Consider the following 22,523-nt stretch of genomic DNA (forward strand, 5'->3'; position numbering starts at 1 on the left):
AAGCGGGTCCTAACACTGACCCTTCAGCCTGCTTCCTTGAGCTTCTGGCAAAGATATCTCTAATGAGACAGAAAGGGGCATTTTTTATATACACCCCTTTACTTATTAACCCTTAATAGGGAACACATGGGATGGGTAGCAGCATTGTAACCAGGCTGTGTGATACAAAGTAAATACAAATACAAAAAGAGAAGTCCTGCGCTTAAGCAGCAAGGACTACAACACACATCAGCCCCAATATATAGTAAAAACCAAAGAAAAGAAAATGTTACTTGCGCTTTTTCCTTAATCCCTATGTATATTTAGACAAATGGAGGTCATTTAGTTGCTCCAATGGCCATTGGAGGGATGCCCGCCTGCCAACGTCAAGGCAGACCCCCCCTAAGCGGGTCCTAACACTGACCCTTCAGCCTGCTTCCTTGAGCTTCTGGCAAAGATATCTCTAATGAGACAGAAAGGGGCATTTTTTATATACACCCCTTTACTTATTAACCCTTAATAGGGAACACATGGGATGGGTAGCAGCATTGTAACCAGGCTGTGTGATACAAAGTAAATACAAATACAAAAAGAGAAGTCCTGCGCTTAAGCAGCAAGGACTACAACACACATCAGCCCCAATATATAGTAAAAACCAAAGAAAAGAAAATGTTACTTGCGCTTTTTCCTTAATCCCTATGTATATTTAGACAAATGGAGGTCATTTAGTTGCTCCAATGGCCATTGGAGGGATGCCCGCCTGCCAACGTCAAGGCAGACCCCCCCTAAGCGGGTCCTAACACTGACCCTTCAGCCTGCTTCCTTGAGCTTCTGGCAAAGATATCTCTAATGAGACAGAAAGGGGTATTTTTTATATACACCCCTTTACTTATTAACCCTTAATAGGGAACACATGGGATGGGTAGCAGCATTGTAACCAGGCTGTGTGATACAAAGTAAATACAAATACAAAAAGAGAAGTCCTGCGCTTAAGCAGCAAGGACTACAACACACATCAGCCCCAATATATAGTAAAAACCAAAGAAAAGAAAATGTTACTTGCGCTTTTTCCTTAATCCCTATGTATATTTAGACAAATGGAGGTCATTTAGTTGCTCCAATGGCCATTGGAGGGATGCCCGCCTGCCAACGTCAAGGCAGACCCCCCCCTAAGCGGGTCCTAACACTGACCCTTCAGCCTGCTTCCTTGAGCTTCTGGCAAAGATATCTCTAATGAGACAGAAAGGGGCATTTTTTATATACACCCCTTTACTTATTAACCCTTAATAGGGAACACATGGGATGGGTAGCAGCATTGTAACCAGGCTGTGTGATACAAAGTAAATACAAATACAAAAAGAGAAGTCCTGCGCTTAAGCAGCAAGGACTACAACACACATCAGCCCCAATATATAGTAAAAACCAAAGAAAAGAAAATGTTACTTGCGCTTTTTCCTTAATCCCTATGTATATTTAGACAAATGGAGGTCATTTAGTTGCTCCAATGGCCATTGGAGGGATGCCCGCCTGCCAACGTCAAGGCAGACCCCCCCTAAGCGGGTCCTAACACTGACCCTTCAGCCTGCTTCCTTGAGCTTCTGGCAAAGATATCTCTAATGAGACAGAAAGGGGTATTTTTTATATACACCCCTTTACTTATTAACCCTTAATAGGGAACACATGGGATGGGTAGCAGCATTGTAACCAGGCTGTGTGATACTAACTAAAATCACTATAAATCAGTTTATAGGAAGAATCCAAACAGATTCATGCAGTTTTTATCTTACCAAGTTAGGCAAATAGAATAATAAATGCCAATTGTTTCCCAGCACGGAGGAGGCCATATTGGAACCGCATCATCATTTTTGGACCAGCAATGACAGTTACTAATAAAAACACAAAGTTGCAACAATCATGTGATGGTATCAGCCAATTAAAATATTCTTTTGTTTATATTGTTTTGTGTTGATTATTCCTTTTTTTTTTTTGAGAAATATATCAGGATGGTATATGATCTATTATTTATTTATAAATATACCTTTATCATCATATATTATTTCTCTTTCTATTATTATCTCTTTATTATATTTCTCTTATAAATTCAAAGTCCTTAAAAACATAAAACAGTACAAAAGACAAACGCTTAGTAATTTAGTAATATATATATATATATGGTAGCCGGGGCCTTTGACTAAGGTGTTACCGCTTGTCTTTTAATTTCCTTTTCTTATTTTTAATTATCTTTTGTCTTTTCCCTTTCCCTAATTGCAATCTCCTCCCACTACTTCATTTTCCTAGTAATTATTCCCTTTTCTTTCTTTCCATTTTTTTTCGTTCTTCCCCTTCCTTTTTGCCTTCCCCTCTCTTTCTTCTGCTTCCCTTTTCCTTTCTTTGCCTCTCCCTTCTTTTTCTGTTTCTCTTTCCTTCCCTATTTCTAATAATTTTCACTTTCTTTATTCTTATTTAACCCCTTGTCACTTATGAATATATTAATAGTTTTATATATGATAAGCGTTTATTACCAACAAACAACAAAACAAAAAACAAACAAAAAAAACATGCTTTATTTTTAGCTTAATCAGTCTAGATCATCCTATCAGTTTACCAAAATCTTTGCTATATCTAACAACCATATATGTTGATTAATATACTTTGCTAGTTAATATTTTCCAAACTCCTGTATTCTTGCAAAGAATAATTTTGTATATTGTTAATTATGCAATCTATTTGACCTAAAGGGAAAAAGTTGGACACCACTATTGTTTTCACATTTGCTTTGTCACTTGATTTCACACGGTCTGATTGTTTTTTTCCCATTTTTATTACCTACACATTCTCTGGCCATTCTATAGTATATAAGATTAATATTTATGTACCGATATCCCATTAGACCATTGATCATTCTCCGTATTGATCCTACCTCCTTTTTGCACTGCTTATTCACTTGATGGATATCACGCTAATATACACGTTTGTTATCTGGTAACCTGGGTAACCACGCTTAACTCCGTCGATACGCCTTGACGTCACATGCGGTCTCATTGCACTTCCGGGTGGTAACCGTCAACGGGACGACACTGCATTGATTGATAAGTTCTATTTTGTATTTGATATATAAATGTACGACTTTCTAACATTCAGTGATTTTGAAAAATACCCGGCAGGGTCGAAACGTCGTTTTTTTTTTTTGCTGTATGTAATCTTTACTTAATAAATCACATCGTACCATTGAAAGACCTGGATTTACCATTGAAAGACCTGGAAAGAGTGCATCCTGGATTTTCATTTATTTATATATATATATATATATATATATATATATATATATATATATATATATACACACACACACACACACTGACTAAAGAAATGTATGATTTTAATTGATTTTTGTTTTTACCTTTTAACAGTCACTGGCACTGACATGATATACGGTAAGTCTTCTGACTGTCAGGGAAAGTTCCCACAATAAACACAGATTTATGGCGCTGACATTCAGTGCATATTTAAGGACAGTTTTCTCAGCTGGGAATGACCCCCACCCCCTTCCCCATACATACACACTGTGGTTTACATTAACTCTTTAAAAAGTTGTGTTACAAAGAGAAACCATTTCCTTCTGTTGATTTTATGTAACTTGAATCAAAACTAACGTACTCACGCACTAACTAAGGTAACTCTCCAGCTGTGGATAAACTACATCTCCCAAGATGCTTTGTCGGCCAAATAGCAACTTAAACACGAGTTAAAGTTGACTTGCTTGCAACGTGTGTGAACTCAGCTGAACTCAGCAGGACATCACGTCTGCCCACACCCAGCAGTGCCTAAATCTTCATTTATGGAGAGATACAGTGTTCAGCCTGAATCGGTGTGAACTACCCAGCACTGTATTTGCTACTGAGTTCCTACTAATTTCTACTTAGTATTAATGAAGTTGGCTGAAACACCAATATTGGTCTTTAGTAATCTATGTAGGAATTAGGGGGCTATCTACTATAAGGCTGCAAGATGCAGCTGGGGCACTGATCGGATCGGAAATTTATAAACACTGTCTTTTTTAAATTAATCAAAATTAAAAGAAAAAAAAATACCCTCACTGCATTTGTCAAATATAAAGACACATTCACCACACACACACACCTCATCCACCACACAAACTGCATTCACTACACAATCACACACACCACATTCACTATACAAACACACAGCATCATCTACACAAACTGCATTCACCACACAAACACACACAGCATCGACTACACAAACACACAAAGTGGATTCACCACACAAACACTCACAGCATCGATTACACAAACACACAAACTGCATTCACTACACAAACACACACACCACATTCACTATACACACAGCATCCACCACACACATACATTGCAGTCACTATACACTGCATCTAATACAAACAAACACTACATCCACAACACAAACATACACCCTACATTCTCTATACACACACTACATACTCTGCAGTCACTATATACACACTACATCACTACACACAACATCCACTACACAACACACACTCTGCATTCACTACACACACACTACATCCACTACACAAACACACAATCTGCATTCATTATTCACACTCTGCATTCACTATACACACAAACACTACATCTGCTACACAAACACACTGTATTCACTATACACACACACTACATCCACTACACAAACACACAATCTGCATTCATTATTCACACTCTGCATTCACTATACACACAAACACTACATCTGCTACACAAACACACTGTATTCACTATACACACACACTACATCGACTACACAAACACACATTCTACATTCACTATACACACTCTACATCCACTACACAAACATGCACTTAACACAAAACACAAACACACTCCGCATCTAATAAACACAAACATACAATCTGCATCCACTATAAACATTGAATTCACAATATACACACCACATTCACTTTAGTCAAGAACTTTGCATCCACTACCCACATTCTACATTCACTATACACACACCAAATTCAGTGCACACACACTTCATCCTTGTGGGTGGACTTAGGATGGTCCCTGTGGGGGGACTCGGGGGCGGGTCATGTTGGCAGACCCGGGGGTGGGCCATGTTGGCAGGCACAGATGCGGGCTCAGGGGTGGGCCCCAGACTTTGTGCTGCATCAGGGGTCCCAAAATTTCTGATGGCAGCCCTGTCGCTGGTGCCCTAGTGAGCATGGCGAATGAAGCAACGCAAGATCAGGGAGGAGGGGTGAGTGTTGTGGTAAAACTTTCTTTGACACAGGAAATGGAGCTGACTTAAGCTCCCCCTTTAGTCAAAGAAAGTTAAAGGACCACTCTAGTGCCAGGAAAGCATACTCGTTTTCCTGGCACTAGAGTGCCCTGAGGGTGCCCCCACCCTCAGGGACCCCCTCCCGCCCGGCTCTGGAAAGGGGAAAAGGGTTAAAACTTACCTTTTTCCAGCGCTGGGCGGAGAGCTCTCCTCCTCCTCTCCGCCTACGTTCCTCCCCGTCGGCTGAATGCGCACGCGCGGCAAGAGCTGCGCGCGCATTCAGCCGGTCACATAGGAAAGCATTCATAATGCTTTCCTATGGACGCTTGCGTGCTCTCACTGTGATTTTCACAGTGAGAATCACGCAAGCGCCTCTAGCGGCTGTCAGTGAGACAGCCACTAGAGGAAAAAGGGGAAGGCTTAACTAATTGATAAACATAGCAGTTTCTCTGAAACTGCTATGTTTATAAAACAATTAGTTAACCCTAGCTGGACCTGGCACCCAGACCACTTCATTAAGCTGAAGTGGTCTGGGTGCCTAGAGTGGTCCTTTAAGCGTAGGAAAAATACATAAGACAAAGACGTACAAATGGTAGAAAGAATAAATATGGCAAGTGTGTATATAATGGCGCTTATTATAACTTAGGTGACTTAATGTCAAGTTTTAGCAGCCGTAGCACTTTGTGGGAACTCCCAATAAGACCCACTGACACATATATTGACAAAAAATACCACAATGTTTAGGTGATATACCCAGTATTTCATGGGCTCCAAAAAAGTGAGCAATACTAACACACCAGTGTAGTATCTAAGCACTTTTTCAGAGGTACCTTCACCATTGTGTGCTCCCTTCATGTCTTTTATGTATTGCATTGGAGCAGGGCCGGACTGGCCCACCGGGATACCGGGAAATTTCCCGGTGGGCCGCGGCACCTGGGGGGCTGGAGGGAGAGAGGGAGCCCTGCTCCCTGTATTTTAATAATATCGCGGCCGTCGGCTGCATGTGGGTGCCGCCGGGTGGCCGGTCCGGCGGCACACTCTGAGGATTTATACTTACCTTGCAGCCGGCGGCCCCATCTCCTGTGCTGACAGCTGTACCTGCTGTCAGTATCAGTGAGTGTGCCGGGCGGCCGCCCAAGCGATCCGGCAGCACACTCACTGATACTGACAGCAGCATAGCTGTCAGCACAGGAGGACTGAGGGAGTAGGCGGAGCTAACGACCATGCTCCCTCGCGGTTCCCATAATCCCCAGCTCAGCCACATCATAGAGTAATCACTACTCTATGATGTGTAGATGCTAGGAATTATGGGGACCGCGAGGGAGCATGGTCGTTAGCTCCGCCCCCTCCCTCAGTCCTCCTGTGACAAGTTAAGCAGGCACACGGAAGGGGGGGCAAATAGAGGGGAAGGGGGGGGCAAATAGAGGGGACGATAAATAGAGGGGAAGGGGGGGCAAATAGAGGGGAAGGGGGGCAAATAGAGGGGAAGATAAATAGAGGGGAAGGGGGGCAAATAGAGGAGAAGGGGGAGACAAATAGAGGGGAAGGGGGGCAAATAGAGGGGAAGGGGGGGAGACACATAGAGGGGAAGGGGGTTAAATAGAGGAGAAGGGGGAGACAAATAGAGGGGAAGGGGAGAGGCAAATAGAGGGTAAGGGGGAGACAAATAGAGGGGAAGGGGGCAAATAGAGGGGAAGGGGAGAGGCAAATAGAGGAGATGGGGTAGGCAAATAGAGGGGAAGGGGGGGAGACAAATAGAGGAATAATAGAAACACAGGGAGAGGGGGGACACAGAGACTGAGGGGTAATAGAGAGACATAGTGCAAGGGGGGACAAAGAGACAGAGGGGTAATAGAGAAACAGGGGATGGGGGGACAAATAGAGGGGTAATAGAGAGACACAGGAGAAGGGGGGACACAGAGACAGATGGGGTAATAGAGAGAAACAGGGGATGGGGGTACAAAGAGACAGAGGGGTAAGAGAGAGACACAGGGAGGAGATGGGGAAGAGAGACACACAGAAGGTTTGTTGGGGTGACAAAGAGACATACAGTAGGGAAGGGGGACAAAGTGACACAAGATTTGTGGGAGGCAACGCTGGGCTGGGGAAAAAGAGACAGAGAGTAGCTGGGAGAAGAGAAAGAGGCACACCGAGTATGGAGTTAGAAAGAGACACACAGATGAGATTTGGAAGGGGAGAAATAGACAAAGTGTCTGGGGCTAAGAACAACACAAAAGGGGCTGGGGGGAAGAGAAATACAGAGGCTGGAGAAGGGTAAAAAGAAACACACATGAGATGAAGTAAAAGATGCACAAGGGTCGCTGTAAGAGAAAAAAAAGGAGACAATTGGAGACAAGATACACTAAACGAGGAAAAGGTAATAGAAGTAAATTGATGTGATCCTGACAGTATATTAATGTGTGTATTAGTAACATAATTAAGCCTATAATATTTACACATATAGTAATATACATTTATATATGCATAATACACACATAAATGTCATTAATATATATGTGTGTGTGTGTGTGTGTGTGTGTAATGAGCACGTATTGGCCCAGTCTTCTTGCTAGTTGCATACTCATGCACAATAACATATTCAAAGTGAAGAGCGCACCCATAGAACTTCAAAATTAACCAGATCCCTTCATTTTTTTAGTTGTGCAACTGCAGACATTCAGCATTTCAGTACCATTACTAAAATCATTTGCTCTTGCGTACCCCCTCACCCAACAACCTCAGCCTAACCCCCCTCAACTCAGGAGGGACCTTAATTCTCTGGATCTCCAACAGTTGTCAGCTGACATTGATTCACAACTGCTGTCCATCCCTTCCCTCTCCTGTCCTTCACTGGCCATCTCCATATATAACTCTACTCTTACATCTGCCTTGAACACTGCAGCGCCACTCCAAACAAGCACCTCAAGGAGGACCCGCCCCCAACCATGGCATACTAAATCAACACGCTACCTGCAAAGATGCTCCCGTTGTGCTGAACGCTCCTGGAGGAAGTCTCGTACCTAATCAGACTTTCTCCATTATAGATTCATATTGTGTTCATACAGTGCAGCCCTTGCCCATGCCAAACAGTCCTATTTTTCCTCTCTCATTAGTTCATGTTCCCGCAACCCCAGGCGTCTCTTTGACACCTTTAATTCTCTTCTTCGCCCTGCTGTGGCCACCCCCAAAACTAACCTTACTTCTGATAACTTTGCATGTTACTTCACTGACAAGATTGAACAGCTAAGGAAAGAATTCTCCCCTCCTTGCCTTTCTGTTTCTCAATCACACATAGATCATGCATTTCCTACCCTTCAGACATTCTCCCCAGCTACTGACCAAGAGGTGGCTGCTCTTCTTTGCTCCTCTCGCCCCACCACTTGCCCGCTCGATCCTGTCCCATCTCACCTTATCAGATCTCTCTCCACTTGTCTCGTGCCTTCTCTAACACACATCTTCAACTGCTCACTCTCTTCTGGCATCGTCCCTGCTGACCTTAAACATGCCACTGTAGTACCTATACTAAAAAAACCATCCCTCGACTCATCCACCCTCTCTAATTACCGTCCCATATCCCTGCTCCCTTTTTCCTCAAAGCTTCTGGAAAGGCTTGTCTTTACCCGTGTGTCTCATTTCCTCAATTCCAACTCTCTCCTTGACCCCCTTCAATCTGGCTTCCGCCCTCTCCACTCTACAGAGACTGCCCTTATCAAAGTCACTAACGACCTAATCGCAGCTAAATCCAAAGGCCACTACTCCATACTAATTCTTCTTGACCTCTCAGCGGCCTTTGACACCGTTGATCATGCTCTCCTTCTTCAAACTCTTCAATCACTTGGTCTCTGTGACTCTGTCCTCTCGTGGTTTTCCTCTTATCTCTCCCAACGCTCATTCAGTGTCTCCTTTTCTAATGATACCTCCTCCCCTCGCCCTGTCTCGGTTGGAGTTCCCCAAGGCTCCGTCCTTGGTCCACTTCTATTTTTTCTTTATACTGCCTCTCTTGGCAAACTTATTACCTCTTTTGGATTCCACTACCATCTGTATGCTGATGACACCCAGCTATATCTCTCCTCCCCGGACCTCTCCCCTGCCGTCCTGCAACGTGTCACTGCTTGCCTTTCTTCCATCTCTGACTGGATGTCCTCCCGCTTTCTGAAACTCAATCTCTCAAAAACTGAGCTCCTTGTCTTTCCTCCTCCTAATACTGATCCTCCTCTTTCACTCTCCCTTCAAGTTTGTGGTACCAACATCAGTCCATCCTTGCAAGCGCGCTGTCTTGGCGTCATACTTGACTCTGGTCTCACCTTTGAGCCTCACATCCAGCATGTTGCCAAATCCTGTAGATTCCATCTTAAAAACATAGCCCGCATCCGCCCCTTTCTTGCACCAGATACTACCAAGGAGCTTGTCCATGCTCTGGTAATCTCCCGCATGGATTACTGTAACCCTCTCCTGATTGGTCTTCCCAAAAGCCATACTGCACCCCTACAGTCCGTAATGAACGCTGCTGCTAGACTGATTTTCCTCTCTAGTCGTTTCTCTCACACCTCACCCCTCTGCCAGTCCTTACATTGGCTTCCTGTATGCTATAGGAGTCAATTCAAGGTACTAACTCACACCTAGAAAGCACTGAACAACTCTAGCCCCTCTTATATCTCCTCACAGATCCATAGGTATGTCCCTTCTCGGTCTCTCCGTTCTGCCCGTGACCACCTCCTGTCCGTTGTCCGCACTCGTACGGCCAACTCGCGCTTGCAGGACTTCTCGCGGGCGGCTCCCTTCCTATGGAATAGCCTGCCTACCGCCATCAGACTCTCCCCTAGTCTTGCATCTTTTAAGAAGTGCCTTAAAACCCATCTCTTTAGGAAAGCATATGGCCTCCAAGACTAACCCTTACCTCACATACCTGTCTCTTGCCCTCTCCTAAAGGGCAGTCCACCTTATTTGATTGCAAATTCCTGTCCTAATGTGTTTTACACCCACCTCCTATAGAATGTAAGCTCGATCGAGCAGGGTCCTCTTCAACCTATTGTTCCTGTAAGTTTATTTGTAATTGTCCTATCTATAGTTAAATCCCTTCTCATAATATTGTAAAGCGCTACGGAATCTGTTGGCGCTATATAAATTGCAATAATAATAATAATAATAATAAAATGTCCTTAATAGGCCAAAGTAGTTGTACTGAAACATTGATTACATGCAAATGTACGTCTACTTAAAATAAAGGCGCTCTTTTGTTTATTTTGAAGCCCTATATGCGTTCCTTCGTTGGAGTAAGCGCTTTCAATTTCAAGTTATTTTTTCACCCTCTATATCAGCACACTATGCTGTCGCGACGCATTATTGGGCTGGTATAGAATTTTTTTCCAGGGCTGATTTTAGTTCCTAGTCCGGCCCTGCATTGGAGGACTTTGACCCAGAGAAGAGGTTAAGTTGCCGCCAGAAAGGCACGTTTGTGTGTACGTTCAGAGCCATATTGTTCAAAAGGCTCTAAACACTGTGAGCATATATCTACTATATGCTTATATACCACTTATTAGTGTTTACTCTGTTGCACTATTGTATTTTTTTCTTTCTTTTTTTTCCTATGAGAGTACACAACCCTAAGTCTGTACATACAGGGCCAGATTAAGAGCCCAGTGGGCCTGGTGCTGACAATTATGAGGGGCCTAATTACAGAATCTTATCGACCAAAAACACTGAAACAGTCATACCTCTCAAGCATCATGTATCTGATGGAGTTGGTGTTGGAGGGAAACTCAAAGGATGCAGCTATAAGAAAACACATACTCTATGCTAATCTCTTTATCTAATTTACGCTTTCATCTTTCAAGTAACTCCATACCCCCTAACAGCAGTGTCCAGTGAAGCAGGAAGCCAATGGGCGGGGTAAAAGAGTAGGCCACTGATGCGAATCACGTGACCAGAACTGCCAGAAGGAGCGAACATGCACAAAAAGGGGGTATGTCTGTCCAAAGAATTGGAAGGCCAGCCTGGCATCAGTGTCCCTATGTATCACAGTGTCAGTGTCCCCATGTCGCCCAGTCCCCCAGTGTCTGTGTCCCCATTTCTCCCAGTGTCCTCATGTCTCAGTGTGTCCCATGTCACTAGGATAATAGGGGACACTGAGAGACATGGGGACACTCAGAGACATGGGGACACTGAGACACTTGGAGACATGAGGGCACTTGTGGATACAGACATTGGGACACTGAGAGACATGGTGACACTGGGAGACATGGGGACATTGAGACATTTGGGGACACTGGGAGAAATGGGGTCACAGACACTAGGGACACAGACATTTGGGGAAACTAAGACACTGGGGACACTGAGAGACATGGGAACACATACACTGGGAGACATGGGGACACTGAGACACTAGGGACACTGGTTGGGAGGCATGGGACACAGACACTTGGGGACACTGGGAGACATGGGGGCACTTGTGGACATGGGGACACTGAGACATTTGGGGACACTGGAAGACATGGGGACACTAGGGACACAGAGACATGGGGACACAGACATTGGGAGACATGGGGACACTGAGACACTGGCTGGGAGACATAGGGACACTGGGAGACATGGGGACACTGGATGGGAGACATGTGGACACTGGGAGACATGGGGACACAGACATTTGGGGACACTGGGAGACATGGGGACACAGACACTGGGAGACGTGGGGACACTGTGAGACTAGGGGACACTGGGAGCCATGGGGACACTGAGACACTGGCTGGGAGACATGGGGACACTGGGAGACATGGGGACACTGGATGGGAGACATGTGGACACTGGGAGACATGGGGACACAGACATTTGGGGACACTGGGAGACATGGGGACACAGACACTGGGAGACGTGGGGACACTGTGAGACTAGGGGACACTGGGAGCCATGGGGACACTGAGACACTGGCTGGGAGACATGGGGACACTGGGAGACATGGGGACACTGTGTTCCTAGTGTCTCCGTGTTCCAACATGTCTACCTATGTCTCACAGCGTCCCCATGTGTTTCAGTGTCCCCATGTCTCACAGTGTCCCCTAGTGTCTTAGTGTCCCCGTGTCTCAGTGTCCCCACGTCTCACAGTGTCCCTTAGTGTCTCAGTGTCACCATGTGTCCCCTAGTGTCTCAGTGTCCCCATGTCTCCCTGCTGCCTTTCCCCTCATCCCTCACTTTCCTGAGCTGTAGTCTGTCTCTGCAGGCTGGGAGCTGCTGTCTGAACTCTCTGTGCTGTGTAGCTGCTCCTGTGCATATCAGTGAGTAGAGAGAGGCAGGGAGGGATATACTGTAACTTCCTATCCCTGCCTCTCTCTGTACACAGTGACCCCTATTGGGTGGGACTGGTATTGCAGAGTAATCTTCGTTTATACTGAGAAAAATATTTGCATTTGTATTGCCAGTATTACTGCAATACCATCACAGGCTAGGCAGCCTCAAATACCGACTGTGCCTTAAAATACCAGTCAGATGGCAAACCTAAGAGTAGTGTGTTAAAAAAAAAAAAAGGTAAAAAAAAAAATATTTAAAATGGGCCTATTCCATGGGCTTGGGCCTGGGCATGGCGCTGCAGCTCCATTAGCCCCTACGTTAATCCAGCCCTGTGTACATAGGGTAAGTCCTTTGCAAGCGCTGCACTTACACGTTGATGTTTCTAATATATCACCTAAACATTGCAGTATTTATTATGTCCAAAGAAGTGCCTACCTTTGTTTGAAAAAAAAATAAATCAGATAGGAAGAAGAAGAAGAGATTCTGAGAGAGGAAGAGAAGAAGCGATTGGGGAAAGGTAAGTTTGGCGTGACAGTGCCGCTTTAAAAGCAAAAAGAAATCACATTCACTGGCACACAAATATGAGCATGTTTTTTTAAAATAACAAATAAGTATATCCAACGGCCTGAATTGTTGGTATTATTTCTACAAAAGTAAAATAGAAATTCAGCGTTAAAAGTAAGCGTAAATAATACCCATATATTTACACTTAGACGTGGGCTTTGTACTGTAATCTATAGCTCATTGTGAGTACGCATTCATATAAAATGATATGCTTTTGACTGTTGTAATATGGGGATTAAACTCTCCATGTGAATGAGTTTTTCATTTCTGTATAGAAAACACCAGACATAATCTCTCTAATCACTCTATCCTTACTTTGTCGCATGTAAGTAGCAGATGCTGATGAACAACATTTAGCTGACACAATGGTGTATCCCAATATCGCCTAGTAACAAGGTGATCAATTAGGTCAATTGAACACGGAATATCATCAGGCGAAAGCTCCATGTTGTGCTTACCCTGGAAAAGAGGAAGAGGAGTGTCTCAAACAGACAAAATGGCTGCCTACATTCAAGGATTTAAGATCACGAATACATTCTAAAAAAATGAGCTAGTCACTTATTTTAACTATTTCAGTGCCAGATATATGTACTCAGATTTAACAAAAATCTAAATTTATATTAGAACAGATGTTTAACGGCGTATTCGCTAAATGACTCACACTGAGTTAACGCCAGCTTGAAAAATTAAGTCGCAATAGGCAAGTTGGAAAAAAAAAAACATCTTTGGAATTCATCCTAACTTGCCGTTTAGTGAATAAACCCCATAGCGTTTCTCCTAACCATTCTTCCTGCAGACCCTGCTTGTTTGGGGAAAAGACAAGAAGATAAGCTGCTCTTAATATAATCTTGCCACTATATCACATAGAGAAGAAAGTGATAATAGCTGTGCGGTTTGGGACTAGTAAAAATAACATCTGTCAGAGAATAAACACGTTTACGTACATGATTTGTAAATCATCCCTTCTGCAAATCATAATATGCAAGAGATGTTATAGACTATGAGTCACACAATGCACTTCACAAGCCTCCCAGCTGTCCTGATTTGGGCGGTACAGTCCCTATTTCTGGGTCCTGCCCCACCATCCTGAGTTAGTTCACTGGTGCCCTACATCTGGGGACACCAGGGAACTATCCCCATCATTAGAAATGTTCACGCTATTTCACGCATGCACCCCTTTTCTGGATGGGCCCTCACATTTAGGAGGTATTACTTCAGCCAACAAGTGAACTTAAATCGGTTCCTAATATCCAGGAATAGCCAACCCTGCTTCATTGTTATTGGCTTGCTGCGCATGATTGGAGCTGTAATCCAAAGCAGTTTTAGTACCAGATTTTGCACACCATCGTAATCGATTTCTGAGTCAGATAAAAGTGTTTGAAGTTGAACCAAAATAAATTTTTAAGTTTTTTTAAATAAATGCAGTATTTTCCTAAATTATGGCAGTTTAGAAATTAGATTTGGGATATTCCATTGCAGTTTAGAAATTAGATTTGAGACAGATAAGTTATTGAAGTTTGAGCTGACGTCATTTTTACACGTACAGAAATCGTGTATTGTGAGACACAGACATTTTTTTTTTAGAAATGTTTCAAATAAATGTAGAGAGTCTTAACAGTGTACTTTATTCCAACCTTTCTCTTTCAACTGAACACTGACAAGGTTTTTGCGAAAATGTTTGGAATACAAAGTGAATTTCAAAATGTAGGTAAAAACAGACAAGAATTCATTCAAGTTCAGTTTCAGTTTAGCTACTCTGGTTTATAATTTGGTTTTCAACTCATCACAATCCTCTATTTAGTAACAAAAATCTTAAAGGAGTTTAATAACCAAACAGTGGGTTTTATTCACAACATGCAGTGAATTAAAAACCAAATTTTGAACAAATTCTTGACAAAATAACCAGCCGTGCTACGACTATAGATGAGCTAAAGATTTTGTTTCCATATTTTAAAATTTGTTTTTTAGTTCACTAGAATTCACAATTTAGTGAAAAAGCCCCAGTAGGCCAGACGTTTAATTTTTCCCCCCAAATTGATTATTTTGGTCTAAATAAAGTCAGAGGTCAACTTACTACATTTTGCTGTTTATGACACGGAGCGTTAAAATCATAAAAATGTCATTTCATTTTAGATTCCATTGCAAATCAAGTTTTGGTCACATCACGAAGGATGCAGTTTTGGTCCTGTATTGGAACTAATACATATACACCGTAAATAAATTTATGTGCAACATCTGAGGACCAAATATATACATACAAAAAAAAAACTAAAACAATCCGTTATGCTGCTGTTATTCCTGCATTTTTGTTATTCAGCTTATTATCATAGAATTGCACAGTTTTACTGGGTAAACCAGGGATAGGCAACCTCCGGCTCTCCAGATGTTGTGGACTACATCCCCCATAATGCTCTTACACACATAATGCTGGCAAAGCATCATGGGAGGTGTAGTCCTAAACATCTGGAGAGCCGAAGGTTGCCTATCCCTGGGGTAAACGGACCCAAAATGGTTAATTGGGGAGTGTCTTAAAGGTGCACAACCATCTAGGGAGATATTTACTAAGAAGTGAAAAATCAAGAGTATTTTACTAACATAAAACATCTGATTTCAAGTTGGAGACAGTTCTAAAACCTTTTAAATTTGACAGCAATTTAGCTTGCTAAACGTTCACTTCTTAGTAACTTTGTCACATATTGTACAGCGCTTCAGAATGTGTTGGCGCTTTATAAATAATAATAATACACACCTAAACTGTAGTGAATTGAAATCTGACTTGCAAAAATAGCTGACTGAAAAATTCTACAAATTTGTCACAAAGCTTGGCTATTTTTATGTAATTTGGATGGTAATGTACTACAATATGGCATTTAATTAATACATTCCTTAATTATTCTATCTTAAGAAAAATAGTTTGGCATACTTCACGTTGGGCATCAAGTCCCATCATCCAAGGATGATAGGGTTTGTTGTCAGTGATTAGCTTATATGGTGCAGGTCCCAAGCCTTCTTGTAAAGTTTAAAATGTTCCCACATAAAAGCAGTGACTATAAATACGTCTGAATTTAAGGCGGATTACCTGCAAATCCTCCAGACAAGACCGGAATATATGCAAATAAAGGGAGTCATTTGGAAGGTAGACGTTTAGTATATTATATTCAAGTCTTTGATAGTGAAATAGACTGTGATGCCTTTGGTCAGCTTTTCTGTAGAAATCTCCCTGAGTATTACACAAAGGCTTATTCACTAAACAGTGATAACTAAACTACAAAATTCAGGCTAATATAGCCAAACTATGGCTATAAAGAAATTGGATATTTTTTTCCAGATCAACTACTTTGGCCTTAATCTTAAAATTCAGTTTTCAATTCACTACAACTGACTGTTTAATAAATAAACCCCCCTATGGCAAAGTGTTAGCCAGAGCATTGGGGGTATAAAGTAATTCTATGGGCCAGCAGTGCAATCAGCAGACTTAAGAATTTTACTTCCCAGAAGGATGCCATTAATTGGCATTGTTTTTTATTAATATTGGGGACAGAGTCTCACACCCCATGCCCAAGGTGGGACATAAGCTCAGTAGAGCCAATCGGTGCTGGTTTTATCTGTTTCTAATTGTCAGTGAAAAAACTCCTAGTGTGAGTTGCAAATACATACCCACCTATCTACCTACCTCTCCACTGGCAACACTGTGCTATTGCTTACTGTCCCCCAGCTGCATTGTCTACCCACCAGCAATGCCTAAGCTGATGCCATTACTCATGAGGTATACCAATCTTAATACTGTATCTAACGTGGCATTGCACCACACCAAAACCACAACCTTCCACGTAGGTGGTCCCACTAAATGTAACAATAGTTTCCACCAGGAGTCCAAGCATTGCTCCTGAATAACTCCACCAAACCCAACTGACCCATTGTTCCCAGTCAGTTCTATTTCTGTTGTTGATCCCCATCAGCTGTCTCGTTAGCATTTTCCACAAGCTGGTCTCAACCTAGTTTTGTTCTCTACCAGCTATGTCTAGCCTGGGTCTACTCTCACTGCCCGCACCTATCTCAGTAGTGTTCCTATAAGTGCTTCAGCAATGCTCCCACTGCGTGTACATTAAATCCTAACAGTGTACATGTCTAAATAGGCACAGTCAAAACCTCTTTGTTCTACCAACCTCTTCACATTCCTCATCTAAATTCATACCAGAAGTGCCCATTCACCCAAGCTGTCTCTAGCCTGACAGTAGCACCACTGACCACTACTGGCTGACTGCTAAGTCCCACATCCTGTTTTTCAGCTGTACCTGTCCTGACAGCTTAGTATGTGGCTGTACAAAAGCCCCACTCTCTCCTGCAATATTTGCCCCTCTGCCTCAGACAAAAGGCCAAGCTCCTCAGCCAAGGGTTCAGAGTGCATATACAATGTATGTAGTTCTTGAGCAACATTCTGCTCTGTGTGGAACTCTTTCAGCTTTTGTGCCACGCCCCTGCGGAACATACACACAGTCTCAAGCAGCTGTTCATTGTATTTATCCCACGTGTCCCGAAGCCGGTAGCCATGGACCAGGCCAGCCTCGTTATCCAGCAGTATCAATGTCCCGTCTGGTGTACGGTGTAAATTATTGGTTCCTCTTAGCATGACACGTGGGTCCCATTGTAAGCTAAACATATTGCTTACCAAGCGGTCAAAGTTTGCAGTCAGGTAGTCAAACAGTATAAGGTCTGCCCATTGTGCCAGCTCCACCATGTCCACATCACCTGAGCGTAATTCATCTTGCAATGGGCGCAGCTGACCATCTTCAGCTCGTAGGGCTCGGGGAGGTAGAACTGCACTCAGGTTTTGGACCCAATTGGTTAAACTAACAATAGATCCAGGATCCCATCCTGTGCTTACCACCTCTGCTTGTACTGGATTCCACTGTGTGCTGCCCACCCTAGAGAGCACGCAGGGTGGCACCCCACCCAAACCCAGCAAGCGAGACAGGTAGAATGACAGCACCTCTCCCTTGATCTGTTCGGAGTTAATCCCATATCGCACACACACCCAACTCCCATCTGACAGAGTGGCCAAGCGGTTAGTACTGCGACCACATCCTCGCTCGAGTGACATAATGCGGGCAGTGCGGGCACCCATCTGCCAGTGCAAGACACTATCCTCTGGGAAGCCCCGAGGCAGCTTCACTGCTGGAGACCAAAAAATACCTTGTTCTAGAGGGTCGCTAGAGGATGTCCTAGTGGAATGATACTGTGTGTTAGTCCTAGAGGTCCCCATTGACAGACCATGTGCACTGAGATTAGAATTCTCCTTAGACGCTCCTTTATGTGAGAGTCCCTCCATCACGGGTGGGGTTTGAGCTCTGAGTTGTCTCTGAGCATGATGAGTGGGCACAGTGGGCAGCAATGCACGTGTCGATCTGTGAGAAAGGTGCCCTGGATGTACTGTGGGACTAGCTCCTCTCCATCCCCACAAAAATATCCCCATGAGAAGGAGCAGCACCGAAGGAATCAGAGTGAGAGCAGCCCTCATTCTTCCCAAGCATGGAAACACCCCCACTCCTTTAGCTGTTCATATCCTGGGATACTTCTTTGTGTCTCAATGCTCGTCTGCACACCCCTAGTCACATTACTAGGTAGCCCCTGGTCCTGAGGCTCTGACCAACTCACTGTCCACTGGGTCCAGCAAGTAGTATCTCTGCCTTGTATCTCAGGGCTATGGACCTCACTTCAGGGGGTTAGGTTCTTCTGACCTTTAGCTCAGAGCTACAAACTCCGATCAGGTCCAGCAAGGAGTAACTCTGCCTTGTATCTCAGAGCTTTGGACGCCTCCGCAGGTCCATCTTTGTCCTGAAGCTTCGTGCTACACCCACTTCACTGAGCACATCACAGGGGTATAGCTGTCAGGATGATTAATCCAATGCACACGATATCGGAATATGTTGGTGCTTCATAAGTGCCAGTAATAAATAAATAAAGCATCCGTGGTACATTGGGGTGCTGTCCCCTCCTGGGGTACCTGTGGCCAGTTGGTCCTTACTCCTGGACATCACCTACTGGCCACATGTCTCTTTGATTTCCTAGGACCCCCACTCCATGCTTGTTGGGGCTCAGTCTCCACAGCAGCTCATGTCTGCTATACCTAGAAAGTTGAGATAAGGATCTTGGAATTAAGAGATACAATGTTTCACCTCCTGGTTCACAAGTTCCAACCTCACAGCCCAAAGTTCTCTCTCCTCACTGCTCTGGGAGGGAAGGACAGCAGTCTGCAGGCTCACCCTCTCTGTCTCTCTCCCAGATCCTGTGTGAGAAGACTTTGCATTGCATCCTTCAGATGAAGCAGAATATTCCCACACTCCCCCCTCCTTTCAGCCCCCTCATGACCCCCGCAGCTCCTCCTCTTAAAGGGGCAGACTCACCACAGAAATATATCCTAGCTGCAGGCAGTGTAGTCTGGTGAATGGATATGCTGATTACAGGAGGGGGTGTAGAGAGGGGAGGGGGGTGCACTTAACACATTCATTGCCAGAGAAGGTGAAATGCATTAAACATCATTTTATTTATTTCTTTTTTTGGGGGGGGGGGGGGGGGGGGAGATTTTATACATTTCAAATCATGGGCTGCATATTTTTCTTGCAGCTGCTATATAAACTGTTCATGCACGAGGTATTTCCCTGAATACAGGGCAATGCCATAGACATTGTTTTATTTATAAGCATTATCCTTTGTTTGTCAAACACTGTGTTTGTGTTATGATGCTGTCTCTGCAGTGCATTTCTTTGTTTGGCAATAAATCAGTTAGTATGTCACAAATAGTTTCCTTTTGATACGATGTTAGAGCTCCATGGAAAAGGTTAAACATAAGGTCATGAAGGGTGGGAGTTCTTAAATATCTTCACTCCTATTTCCTAATTCGGGCCCTCCTGAATCTATATCTGTCCTGCTGACAGCAGCACGTGTGGAACAGAGGCCAGGGGCTCCCCCTTGTGGATATATAATGGAGGGACAAAGAGGTCCTTTCTTTATTTAAATAATCTGAAGGTACCATATTCATCATAGAGCATCGATTATGTGTTTGGATAAAATATATAGAATCTGTTGGTTTCTCTTGTTGATACTGCAGGGTTGATTGTTTTCATTTTATTTGTTTTGCCTTTATTATTTTACCCAACAGTTTTTTATTTATTTGTGACAAAAGGTTAAAAGTACGAAACCTGAAAGTGAGGGAGCACTTCTGAATATTATTATATGTGCTTATATGTGCACTAAATTGTATCATACCAGTTTAAAAATATATATGTATATGTATGAAGTACATGTCAAGGAAAATACAAAAAGATACAATATAGTGCAGATGGTATTTAAAGTGACAATGCAATAATAATAATAATAATAATAATATCGCAGTGAACTGTACACTCACATTTCAAGGAGCCTGTATATAAAAAACACTGGCTCCGTATTGAGGCTTGCGTGCTTATTATGGTAGCACCACCCTTCCACTTCGACTTGGAGTAGTTCTCAAAGACATAAAGAGAGAACGGACCAATGTGTAGGTTGTGACAATAAAAACACAGGTGTATGATAAATGTGGTGCTCACCTGGTCCTGAGCCTATGGGTCCGGCTCTAGGTGTATAGATTTGGTGCCAATTTAAATGGGGATGGCACTGCCCCTATGAAGATTCTTTGGAGGCTCCAAAAAGGACTTGAGTAGGATCTTGGGTAAAATAACAAATTTATTGATATATAATAAATTTAAAAAATAAATGTTGAAAAAGTCCTCAATAAAAGTCCTTTAAAAATGGCCAATATGCGTTTCACTCTCAAATAGAGCTTCCTCAGGCAGCTGACTGAGGCCCCCCAATTATACACGTGACATCTAATTCTTGTGGATAAGGGCAACGGCCACAGCTTTATTTAATATAACAATTTTAACTCAGTCCAACTCTTCCAGCTGTTGGGTGTTTCCCAACAGGCAGTTCTCCCAAATTCTGTACCATGAGCCCCGGCAGCCGGCTCCTCGCCATCTTCTACATGCAGGCTGTCGTCTCCCCAAAGTTTCTTTTTTCTTCTGCGCTGTCCAGGGAAACCCGCCAAGCTGTGACAACACAAAGAACGAGAAACAAGACACAAGCCACAACACCAGAAACAGGGTGTGAAAACAGTCAGGAGCCCTAAACTGATCCTGCTGACTGGTAAGTCCCCTCCCTCTCCCTTTCCTTAAGAACCACAACTTTAGACAAAAATGTATCTTCCCTAACCCAGCCCACAATCTTGGGCAGCAGTCATGCTCCCCCTTCCTTATTGTTCCAGGGGGAAACTTGACTGCTGACCCAACTAGTCCCTGACCAAAACCCGTTGCCCCCCAATAATACACGTGACACCTCATTCTTGTGGATAAAGGCAACGGCCACAGCTTTATTTAATATAATAATTTTAACTCAGTCCAACTCTGCCAGCTGTTGGGTGTTTCCCAACAGGCAGTTCTCCCAAATTCTGTACCATGAGCCTCGACAGCCGGCTCCTCGCCATCAGCTCCGTGCAGGCTGTCGTCTCCCCAAAGTTCCTTTTTTCTTCTGTGCTGTCCAGGGAGACCCGCCATCGCGATGCCCACCTCATGCACTACGCTGCGCGGGCATCGCACCCCCCCGTCGGCAGCGCCGCCTCAATTCCAGCTTGTAGTCCCATATTGAAGATGTCTAACCCAATGGGGGACAAATGAACACCATCCCATCTCATTACGTCATCATTAACCCCTTCCAACTCGAAGTGCCTAACAACTATACCCCCCAGGTGACGCACAAACCGGGACATGGTCATATTGACCTTACGCCTATAGCGCTCTAACCCCTTACCATGACCCCCGGTACGCCAGACCGGGCACAGAACGATCTCGGACCAGACGAGGGTCAGGTCCTGGAACATTGCAAAACAGTGGGCCACGTCATGCTGCATCGCAGGAGCCAGGTCCACCGACTGTCGCTGTCCGACATCGTTCCCGCCTGGTCTGGCGTACCGGGGGTCATGGTGAGAGAGTCGGCTATAACGTTCCGCTCCCCAGGCACATGGCGCGCAACCATCCACAAATTATGTGCTAAGCTAAGCAGTACTAGGCGCCGTAGGAGCGTCAACACCAGAGGGGACGCAGATGTAGATCGGTTGATCAGATGGATAACACTCATGTTGTCCGTGTGCACCACCACCTTCCGATTCGACAGCTCTACACCCCAGAACTCCACAGCCACCACAATTGGAAAGAGCTCCATAAAGTTAAGTTACTCACCAGACGCGTCGGTGTACAAGAGATAGCACAGCCCATTGGCAAACACATATCAAAGAAAAATGAACCTTGAAACTGGCAACCCAACAGGTGAGAACAGTCCGGGTGGACCGGCAGCAGTCGGAAAGCTGACTCGATGTCCGACTTAGCCAA

The 22,523-nt window shown here is 43.9% G+C and overlaps 1 protein-coding gene across 1 annotated transcript; it reads right to left on the reverse strand.

The window, feature by feature from the left end:
- Positions 1 to 15,522: 15,522 nt before the first annotated feature.
- FJX1 (four-jointed box kinase 1) lies at positions 15,523 to 19,408 on the reverse strand. The gene has a single exon (XM_063437361.1). It carries the CDS (start codon positions 18,620 to 18,622, stop codon positions 17,390 to 17,392), a length of 1,233 nt encoding a protein of 410 aa, XP_063293431.1. The 5' UTR covers positions 18,623 to 19,408; the 3' UTR covers positions 15,523 to 17,389.
- Positions 19,409 to 22,523: the final 3,115 nt, after the last annotated feature.

This window comes from Pelobates fuscus, chromosome 12 (assembly GCF_036172605.1).
Source record: "Pelobates fuscus isolate aPelFus1 chromosome 12, aPelFus1.pri, whole genome shotgun sequence".
NCBI lineage: Eukaryota > Metazoa > Chordata > Amphibia > Anura > Pelobatidae > Pelobates > Pelobates fuscus.